Source organism: Electrophorus electricus, chromosome 5, assembly GCF_013358815.1.
Source record: "Electrophorus electricus isolate fEleEle1 chromosome 5, fEleEle1.pri, whole genome shotgun sequence".
Classification (NCBI taxonomy): Eukaryota; Metazoa; Chordata; class Actinopteri; order Gymnotiformes; family Gymnotidae; genus Electrophorus; species Electrophorus electricus.
In genome coordinates, this window is record NC_049539.1 from 16560673 (window position 1) to 16571628 (window position 10956).

General features: G+C 38.7%; 1 protein-coding gene across 1 annotated transcript; it reads right to left on the minus strand.

Annotated features, from left to right (window-relative positions):
• Positions 1 to 2814: 2814 nt before the first annotated feature.
• Positions 2815 to 8992, minus strand: mat2ab (methionine adenosyltransferase II, alpha b). The gene is made up of 9 exons (XM_027016891.2): positions 8773 to 8992; positions 7766 to 7843; positions 7552 to 7674; positions 7191 to 7303; positions 6111 to 6254; positions 5572 to 5790; positions 4585 to 4767; positions 4292 to 4425; positions 2815 to 3380 (listed from the first exon to the last, which is right to left on the minus strand). The coding sequence occupies exons 1-9, from the start codon at positions 8864 to 8866 to the stop codon at positions 3278 to 3280; spliced, it is 1191 nt and encodes a 396-aa protein (XP_026872692.2). The 5' UTR covers positions 8867 to 8992; the 3' UTR covers positions 2815 to 3277.
• Positions 8993 to 10956: the final 1964 nt, after the last annotated feature.

Below are 10956 nucleotides of genomic sequence, written 5' to 3' on the forward strand. Positions count from 1 at the left end.
ATCCACATGCAATTCATAGCAATCATGACACTGAAATTTAGTATTCCCAAATCTTTTCTCAAGCTCCTCAGTAAAAACCAGCTTTTTGTTTTTTGTTTAATAAGGGATCGATGTCATGGTAGATCATAAAAAAAATTAAAAATTTGATCGATAATAGTTGGAATTTTGCATTCATGTGACTTTTGTTTTGTCTGAGGTCCATTAGAAGGTCATGTGCCTGTGAATTTGAATGGTTAGTCTACTTGATTAGAGAAATCTTGGAACATGGCACACAGTCCATTCTTTCCCTCTGCTATGTCTTCTTTCGGATACTTGAAGGGATATGGTGTAAATGACATCCAAAATGGGACTTGACTAACAACATCTTTGAAAAAAGTAAGAGCATCAGGATACAGAAATGTTCACTTCTAGCACAGTGCAATAAAAAAGTAAAACACAAACGTGTGAATGAACCAGAAATACACACTAGATGTTCTAATTTACTATATTGCTGTATTATGTTTCATCTGTCAGTGTGCCTTTGTACATTTGTATTTAATTTAATCAAAAATGCAACAAAAAAGTAAATACAGCTATAAATCCAGTTCCTGTTAGCCACAAGTTACTATTTGGCTCAGAACAGTGTAGAACATTCTTGTAGCCACCCATATGATGCAACATTCAGCAGGGTGAGAACACACCAAATGGTGCTGACTGTCAAGGTCAGCAGGTCTGGCATCTCCCAGTACTCTAAAGGGTTTTGGGAGTCATAACATTAACCAAGTATTTTGGTCTCTTGAATCCTAGTTGTTTCAGTAGATATTGGAAATAAAAACATACTAAACCCATTTTCGTATAATAGAGCTCAGACCACTCTGGCATTGCTTTTTATTTAAGCAGCAGCTGTTTCTGCAGTTCAGTGTCAAAAATATTTCATATTGAATTTATGGTGTGATACTGAGGAGTGTTATGTAACTTATCATGTATTACAACTTACTACTGTACCCATAGCTGTATAGTGCAAGTTAAAAATACAAGCAACTGATACAGATACAGAGGGAGGGTCCCCATAGATTGCCATGAGAGGACATTTAGATTTATATTTCTGCCTCTACTCAGATGTTACTTGAGCTCTAGGTTATTTATATCATAACATTGGTACAGTGTCAGTGAATATTTTTACGACTGAAAAGCAGAACCCAAATATGAACCCCCAAAAGATTGTCTGTTTGTGCATATTGCATATGTTGTTATATTAAACTGAGGTAGAACTGAGGTAGTCTGCATGGCTCTTTAGTAAGCCGAATCAGTAGTGGAAAAATTGGTTGGAAAGAACTCACCTTCATAGAATGTTCAGGTCCCCAAGATTTACCACACTAGAGAATTTATTTCCAACATACCTGGTTCAAACATTTAAATGTTATGATGGTCTTGATTAACGAGATGAAGTGTGTTAGATTGAAGATAAACTCTGCTGGATGGTTGATCACTAATACCAGAGTTGGGCACCCTTGAGCCACTGGAAGCTCTCCAAGGGGATGGTTGGAGATTAGTTCATCAGATAATCATAAAGCCCTTTATGAGTGGTATCTGGTGTTATGTTTTAGAAAAACTTGAAACTGAGGACATAAGTTGATAACTTCTGCTTCAGTGAATCTGAATACCCATAGTGTGTAGTGCTATTTACTTCTTACAAGTTACAAGTCTTTTCTCAGTGCTTCAAATCGTAATCTTTTTGTTTACGCTAAAGTATATTTGTGCAGAAATGAACTCATTTATAATTTCATGTTCACATGGTCAAAGGAAGTGGACTTCATTGCTGTTTCAAATACCTCTACATTTCAAGCTTTATCAGTTCATTACAGTATTGTAAAAATGATCCTAACAAATGTGTTGATAAATATGTTGATAATAAATTCTCTCTACATCTTGAGAAAACTGAGACTATTCCTTTTTATTCACAAATAACGTTAGGTAAATCATAATGGCTAATGGTAAAAGTAGGCAAAGACGTTGTTACTACAAAAACCAAGTATAAATCACCTTGGATGTGAATTAGATGGTTCTTTATCAGTTGAAGCCCTTGTTAAAATAAATCAAATAACATTTATAACAATATCCAGAAAGGTTTTTTTTTTTTGGATGTGTTAACTTTGCAATTGCTAGCAAGAACCTGGGTTCAGTCTTGCTTTGATTGCGGTTGACTCATGGTGTACTGGATTAAGCTGTTTATGCTTTGCATGTTTTTATGTGAATGAGGACCACAATGGAAATAATGTTCAGGGTTTGTGTTTTAATCCATGATTTGAAGTGCATACAATGGCTCTTGTGCATTACATGTGTATTTTTAATCATCAAATAAATTCATTAATTGATTGATAAATTGTATTCTAACTTGAGTACATGAGTTGTTTGCTAAACTGATACCACTTTACTCCTACCAATATCTTCCTTGTAAAGTACCTGACTTATGTTTTCAACCATGAAACAGGTTGATTTTAAAAAGGTCAGCTAGTACCGTCTTTAAATAGAATTGTTTTGTTTAATAAGGATACACACTGACAATATTTGGAGGAATTAATATTTTATTGTTAAAATTTAGATCAGAGTAAAAAATGTATGCTCTTAGGAATGAGAGAGAGAGCAAGAGAGCGAGAGAGCATGTAAACAAGTCTGGTTTCTCTGTACAACACCAGCCAAAGTTTGCAATCTCTCAGAGTAAGAAAAAAGTGAATGTGAGGAAGAGAATGAACAAGTTAAAAGATGGCACTACATACCTCTTACAGCAGCCAGTAGCCTCCTTGTGGTTGGAACCCAAAGTTTTTCTGTAGTACACTTTGGAACCACCGAAGACCACAAAGTAAAATGTTTTCCTAAGTAGCTGCCCAACAGAATATAGCCTACCTAAGTGTATATGACGCATATTTGATAATCTTGGAACCCTCTAAAGTGTAAGAAGGGAATCTCAGTTTCCTATTTGGTTCAGTCAGTGGTTATGTGTTTAGTGCATTTGTGCATTTCAAGAAATCTTAAATCTGAACCCATGAAGGATAACATTTACAAAAGAGATCATGTTCATGAATCAAATTATAGTCTTCATCTGAAAGCCTTTTGTGCCAATTTGAAAACAGTATTTGCTTTTAGAGGTTAAACTAATCCTTGTACAAATCAGTTGCATGGAGAAATTTGGGGAGAAGCAGGATTATCTACTCCAGGATTAACTACTTCGCCCTTCAAGCCATGCAGCCTTTTCTATAGGCTGTGTCAGCCGGCATGAGGGAGAAAGCTCGACACCGGTTTAGTACTGCAGCTTTTTGGGAATCTCCCAAGAGAAGGAGTCGCGGCCAAAGTGGCCATAGACGGCCGTCCTCTGATAAACAGGCTTCTTCAGCTGCAGCTCCCTGGAACACACAGGCCCACAGATTTAACTGCTGCCGGAGGCAAAAACGATGCACATGATAATCAGCGTACAGACTACAGACAGCACAGATGGCAGCCAGGACGCAGACCAGCTATTTATCCATCCACAAAAGAGGCCAAGCAGCATCTTAAAGTAGAGAGCAAATTAATAGCACTACTAGCAACAATCAGACATTATTCTAATGCTAAATTGAGCTACAGTGGTGTATGCCAATCAGTTTTGTAGTATAAAACCAAACATCTTACCAAACAAGACAATGCTAATGAATGTCAGAGGTAAATACTAATAGGTGCCATTTGTACATACCCCATAGCCTACCAAACAAGAAAGGGTCAAAGGGTTAAGCCTTCTTAAAGGGTTACTACTAATCTAAATGAACGACTTATTTTAGTAAAGTATAAAGTAAAAAATCTAAAATGTGATCAATTTCTCTACAAATGTTCAGGTGAACCGATTACGATTCAGATAAGAATCTAGTACTATTTAGACAGCATGAGCAAAGATATCTTACATTAAATCAAAAGTTCACACTGGAAATACACTAGTGTAAACTATGGGTTTTTAGGTTCCAGAACAGTGCCAAAGCACCAAGTTATTTCTGCAGCAGCACTAGCAATATTACTGAGCAAAGACATTTAGGTAATGAATGAATGAATGAGAAAGAGAGAGTCTGAATACAGAATATCTCCCATTTGACTTTCAATGCACTATTTGGGTTTTAAAAGCCATTTATTCACACCCTTTATGGTGCACTATATAAGGAGCAAGGAACCATTTGACATGCAGCTAGAGCGGAAACAAATTGCAGGAAGTTGAGGAGTGGCAGTATTAGGTAGGCTAGCGCTGCAACACACTGTCCACTTTTTTTGTTGTTTGTTTTGTTTTTTTTACCTCACAATGACTCCGGGGCGAAGGTCAAAGTTCTTCTTGACAATGTCTAGCAGTTCCTTCTCACTCTTCTGCGACGTGCCATAGTGGAAAATGGAGATGGACAGTGGATGAGCCACCCCAATGGCATACGACACCTGTAAAAAGTTACCAGCAATTTCCTTTATGCCAGCAAGCACAGCCAATATGGACTCCCATCTACACCCCTGTAATCATTAGACACAATAATTAAACAACTGCTGAATCCTTCAGAGTATGATAATTACTGTGTGCTAACCTTACAACTCATGTTTTACCTGCACGAGGACACGTCTGCAGAGCTTGGCTTTCACCAGAGACTTGGCCACCCAGCGTGCCGCATAGGCAGCGGATCTGTCCACTTTGGTATAGTCCTTCCCTGAGAAGGCACCCCCGCCGTGGGCACCCCAGCCCCCGTACGTGTCCACAATAATCTTACGCCCCGTGAGGCCTGCGTCACCCTGCAGGCCAAGCAGGAAGAAATATCGGATTATTAGTCTTTGAATTATGTCTTTCATAGATTTTTTTTTCCCCAAAAAGGTTAAAAAGCTAGTAAAGGCTTTTAATATTTTCTTTTAAGACAAAATCAAATGTATTTATAGAGTGCTTTTCACAACAGCTGTAGTCACAAAGCAGCTTCACACAAGTCTGAGTCCAAGCCCCCAGTGAGCAAGCCAAAGGCGGCAGTGCCAAGAAAGAAACCTTGAGAAGAACCAAGACTCAAAAGGGGAACCCATCCTCCTCTGGTTTACAGTAGACGCCACAAGAGGAACAAAAATAAGCAATAAGAACAATTTTATTGTATTTGGGTATTAAATAAAAAAAGGTAACAGCTAGTTGTAATGAACCCTGGAACAATGAGCTGCAATTTTTTTCTCTAGGTTGCCAAGTTAAGACCCATCATGTTGTCAAGTGAACCGATTCCAATGGAAATCTTGTAAAATTCTCGTCATACCGGCACTACTGAACTCAGAGTTACAGAGATTACATAACTAACACGAATGCTAGTATATTTGGATGACAGCCATATCCTGTTTTAAAGAACAAACATGACCGCTGATAATGACTTGATCCCAGATGACAAAACTGGATTAATGTAATCTAGAAAAACTTTGGGGCAAACACATTTTGAAATGCATCAGTCACAGTAATATGATGAATTAGGCTTGTCTGAAATATTTTGGTCACATGCAAACTTTCTACAGTGGCAGGACACATTTTCTTTCAAGATGCAATAAACCAGACAAATATATCCTTCATGGTACCTGAGGTCCTCCGATGACGAAACGGCCACTGGGCTGGAGATGGTAGATGGTGTCATCGTCCAGGTAGACGCAGGGCACCACAGCCTTGACCACCTTCTCCTTAAGCGCATCGCGCATCTCGTCCAGGCAAACGTCCTCATCATGCTGCACGGAGATCACTATGGTGTGGACGCGCACCGGTAACATGGCCCCACGATCCTGTCTGTACTGAACTGTCACCTGAGCAGATCGACATCGGCAAAGGATCAGTGACCCCTACATGGAGGCAGCTCGAAAAGCATGTTCCCACTCATACACAGCCCAGTGCCAGTCACTTCTCCCCTCACACAATTCCCTGAAGGCCTTTCAGCGACTAGACCGTGATTAGCCTTGTCAAAAAACGACAAGTGGACAAAAAGTCACCTGTTCTTCATATTTTTACATTTGGTGCTCATTAACATAACTGATCCTTGGGACCAAAGACACAAAGCAGTACGAAGCAGTTCCTTGGACAGTTTAGAAGGATTCAGCAGCAAGAGCATGAGCCACGTCTAACTCACCTGGGTTTTAGAGTCTGGACGAAGCCATGGCAGATCGCCATTGCGAAGCAGTTCGGCCATCTTAGCGTTGAGCTTGTGGGCAAGGATGACGGTGAGGGGCATGCACTCTTCAGTTTCATCGGTCGCATAGCCAAACATCAAACCCTGAAAAGGAAAAGCACACAGTACAAGAGGGCATGTGAGGCTGGAGCAGTCTAACGACCAGGGGTTTCCAGTCCAGTCCTTGGGGACACCCCCCACTCCCCCCTTTTTTGTTGTGTTCCATTTCCTAACCCACCTGTGCCAGGTAATCAGCATTCTATATCTCTTGGCTACCTGGCAGAGGTGCGTATGGAGCTGGAACAGAATAAAAAATAAAAGACTGATCACACTAAATAACACATCTAATCTCAAAGGCAATTTTCTGAACATTGCAGGAACAGCCATAGTGCCAACAGCACTATGTATAGTATAGGCTCCATAAATCTGACACAGAACATAAATGCCTGTAAATGGTCTTTTTTATATCCAAACTTCCACAGATTTTTACCGCAATTACAAAACACCTGAGGAAGGGAAAATGGGGCAGAAGAAAAAAAATGAGGAAAGTGGTATTATAGTAAAAGACCAATATATTTCAAAATGATTGAAAGTGTTTAATTGGATTTTAAAATCTGGCTAGTTTTTGTTAGTATAGTAAATTTTCTGTTGGTATGGAAGTAAGAAAGAGGCACTGAATTAAAGTGAGGTATTTTAACAAGACTGCCAATGTCTCATTGAAATGTTGTTTTGTTTATGGCCTATGTTCTGTTCAGGTGTTAACAGATCCATCCATTGTACTATAATGAGAAAGTTTTTGCATTTCCAATTCAATATTTTTCCTTTTTTTGCTGTGGTTAATGTGGTTTCTTGTGGTCAGTAAATTTGTTATATATTGATACCTGTAAAAGTTCTATATTTGTAACATCAAACTAACTCTTAAATTTCTAGGATTACATCAAAATGTGCTTTTCTACCATGTTATGGCATTTCACAAAAAAATCAGGTGTCTCAGGAAGCTCTGTAATCATCCATATCTCTGCTTCAGGAGCAATGACTGACTTGGTCCCCTGCACCGATGTCCTCCTCATTGCGGTCCAGGTGCACGCCTTGGGCAATGTCTGGAGACTGCTGCTCTAAAGCCACTAACACATTGCAGGTCTTGTAATCAAAGCCTAAGAAACCATTGGAAATAGACAACGAACCATTAGTTTAAGCATGAATGTACATGGGAGTTGGATGTACAAAAGCACTACACAGGCTACAATTAGGAGAAGAGGAAAGGTCAGCTATAACTCACATTCACATTTGTATGTTGCTGTTGTGGGACAGAGTATGGGATGGTAGCATAGCAGCATAAATGTGAGCTCCAAAATACCTGCTGTAAGCCTAGTAGTGCAGTAAAGCAAACTAACATACTAACCTTTTGTGGAGTCATCATAGCCAATGTGCTTGATAGTGTCACGGACAATCTTCTGGTAGTCCACTACGGCTCGAGAGGTCACTTCTCCTGCCAACAGGATCATTCCAGTCTTGGCTACCGTTTCTGGACAGACCAAAATGCGTATTGAAGACATTTAAGAGTTAACTGCTCATTTTTAAAAAAATTTAAACAAAACAGGAATGAATTTAGTTACCACAAGCCACTTTAGCATCTGGGTCTTGCTTAAGATGGGCATCAAGTACAGCATCACTTATTTGGTCGCATATCTTGTCTGTTAAATACACAACAAAATGATTGTATTCGGGATAAGTAAAAAATGCACACAAACTAGATAATGCACCATAATTAATACAATTTTGAAAATGATTTTAAAAATTATAAAAGGCCAAGGGCACTGTTTAATCACAACTATGTATGGAAACAAACAGCAAGCTGGATGTTATTTGTTTGTTTAATGAGGCGGGGGCTGGAATCCAGAAAAGCATAAATAAATCTGCATTAGTAAATGCATGTTGGGGTTTCAGATCAGAATTTGACCACTTTGAGATTAATCATTTTACTCAGTGGTTACTTATATATTTGTATTTTATTGTAACTATAACGTTAGCATACAGTTTGCATATGCTCTGGGTCAATGCGATATAGACAGCCACTATACCTCGAACATACACAAAGATGTTTTATTCACTTTTCCCTTCATCTCGGCAACTAGACCATAGTCTGCAGTGTGGGAGAAAATTGGCAACATCAATTGTACACTGCGGAACACAATGTAACTTATATGAATATACGTTTTATCATATAATTCGAGGCTAATAATTCGAAATACAAACGTCTCCAGGTTAACAGTTTTAAGGGTAGCCCTTTTGAGACTGAACGCGGACTAAGCGTGCTAGCTAGCTAACTTAGGTTAACTAACCTAGATATGCTTGCTAGATACGTTACCTATGACTTTAAATGCGGTGCTTTTCTGAGATCCTAATACCGCTGGCAGAGATGCGACGTTAATCTAATGCGAAGTAACACATTATAAGCACGTTGATATAACAATGCATTACAACGCCTTGAAAGCTAAATAGTACTGTATTTGTAACAATTGCCACCTGCTCTAAGAGAAAAACGTGGTTCTACACGCCCCTTAAACAAACAGGCTTGCTCCTCTTACAAATTAAATCCGAAAGACCGATCACGACGGTTTACCTGGGTGTCCTTCCCCGACAGATTCTGAGGTGAATAAGAAACAGTCTTCGTCAATAAGAGCGTTGTGGAAACCGTTCATCTCTCCGTTAATCATTTTTAGATTTTCTGCACTACAAACTGCTGTCTTTTAAAAGGCTCCGACTCTGGTCCGGGACTCGGATGGATCTATGCCTGGTTTACAGGACTCTGGCACTATTTATCCCCTGCCTTCCAACGTCACAAGCTGATGAAACCGCATAGCAGGTTTACGTGTTTTTTTATCGTATATTAAGCCAAAATTGGCTTGTTCTTATACACTTTTCTGATGCAAAATATTTCATATTCATTGCTTTACATTAATAGCCTACTAGCCTGTTAGATTACTACTACAAGTGACCTATAATAGCTAGCAAAGGGACTATGTAAGAGTCTATGTAAGAGATTTTCATAATTCTTTTGGTTAAGTTACAAAGTGTCTCTGTGAATCAGCTCACTGTTGAGAATGCATGTGGGTCTTTTATGAAATCCAGACCCCATTTGTGTAAGTATAGCCACAAAGGTTTCTTCCACTTAAGTCCTTATCTCAAAAGTGATTTGGCTTGCAGCTTTACATCTGGCTCTCCCTTCAACATAGCCCTAATAACAATGGTAGCAGAGTCACGAAAATTATATGCCTTTTCCAACTTATTATGCCTCAGTTAACTCTGATAAAGCATCAGCAAATGGACCGAGAGAATATGAAGGTCATGGCAAGAAAATAAAGTCAAATATAATCTCAGTGATCTGTATGTACACAGACCATGAACCACATGATAACTGCCATTCATTTGTCTTTGTCTTCCTCCGGGATTGTTACCTGTGTTAGCATAGGGAAGATTGTGATTCCCCTCTGGTACTTGCTTTGCTGCAGAATGGAAGGAGGTGGAGATGCTCGTATTAACACCAGAACTCTGCTTTTGTCACTGTTTATAGAGTCAAAAATCCTTAGATACTGGTTGATGATAGAGTAAGGAGGTTATTCAATACAACTGTCTTGGCTGATGCAAGCAAAATGAATGTAACACTGCATTAAATTTTTGTCAGGAAAAAGTATGAAAACTAGGAATCAGACTGCCTGCAAAGTGTGAAACATAAATGTACATATGTGCTCGCATGCACACACACACACACACACACACACACACACACACACACACACACACACACACACACACAGGCACATACGCAATGGAAAACCAGTGTCAGGGTGAGACAGCAGTCTGTAACACAATACTACTAATCTCACACCTCTCAACCTCTCAGTCAAATGTTGCATCAGAACTGTGACTGAACTTATGTCCACAAACATAGGAAAAAACACCACAAGGTGATAATGTGAGGCATAATAGCAGATGTTAGTTGTATTAATATCCTCCAACAACCTTTATTACACAATTACAGCATTACATAATACAATCATTGTGAGATATACTGTAATGTTCTTATGTTGTACCAAGAATAAATTTTTTCCCCCCTTTAATTTTTAAATCTGTTTTGACATTTGTCTCATATTTGGTAATGTTCAGTTCTCATTTATTATTTATTTTAGTAAACTTTCTTTTTTCAGTGAATTGTTCCAGCTATTTTGAGGTTTTGTTTGCTTTTTGTGTTTTATTTATCTTTTTTTTACATTCCTACTATTTTCAGGGTTTTCAGTGATTGCTTTTTCAGTGTCTTATATTATCTAATTGTTTGACATGAGAGTCTTTCTCTTTTTTGTTATTTTATTTTGGACCTTTATTATCTGTGAAGCATGGAGCTGAGAACTATTATTAAAGTACTATGTAAATAAAGATTTATTTTTAAAAATTCAACTGGTTTTGCAGTTGGTCATTTGATGTCAGTACTAACTTTAAAGATGTCAGTTTTTCCAACTTACAGAATTTGAGGTTATTGAACATGCCAAATGACCAAATGGCATCTGTGTAAACTGTGAATATGGAAAGAGGGGTTTGGGCCACTGGCACCCCTAGCCCTGCCCATCAACCCACTCCCCACAAAACAAGGAAAGGTCATATGAGGTGATCATTACATAATCAAACACACAGAAACTAAGTTCTGATTCAATGGTTCTGTCTGGGAGGCTCCACCCTGGCCCCTCCTGTATTCTCTAGCTACCCATGTTCCTAGTTATGTTACTCTGCCCTAGTTAGCCTGTCTTTTTGA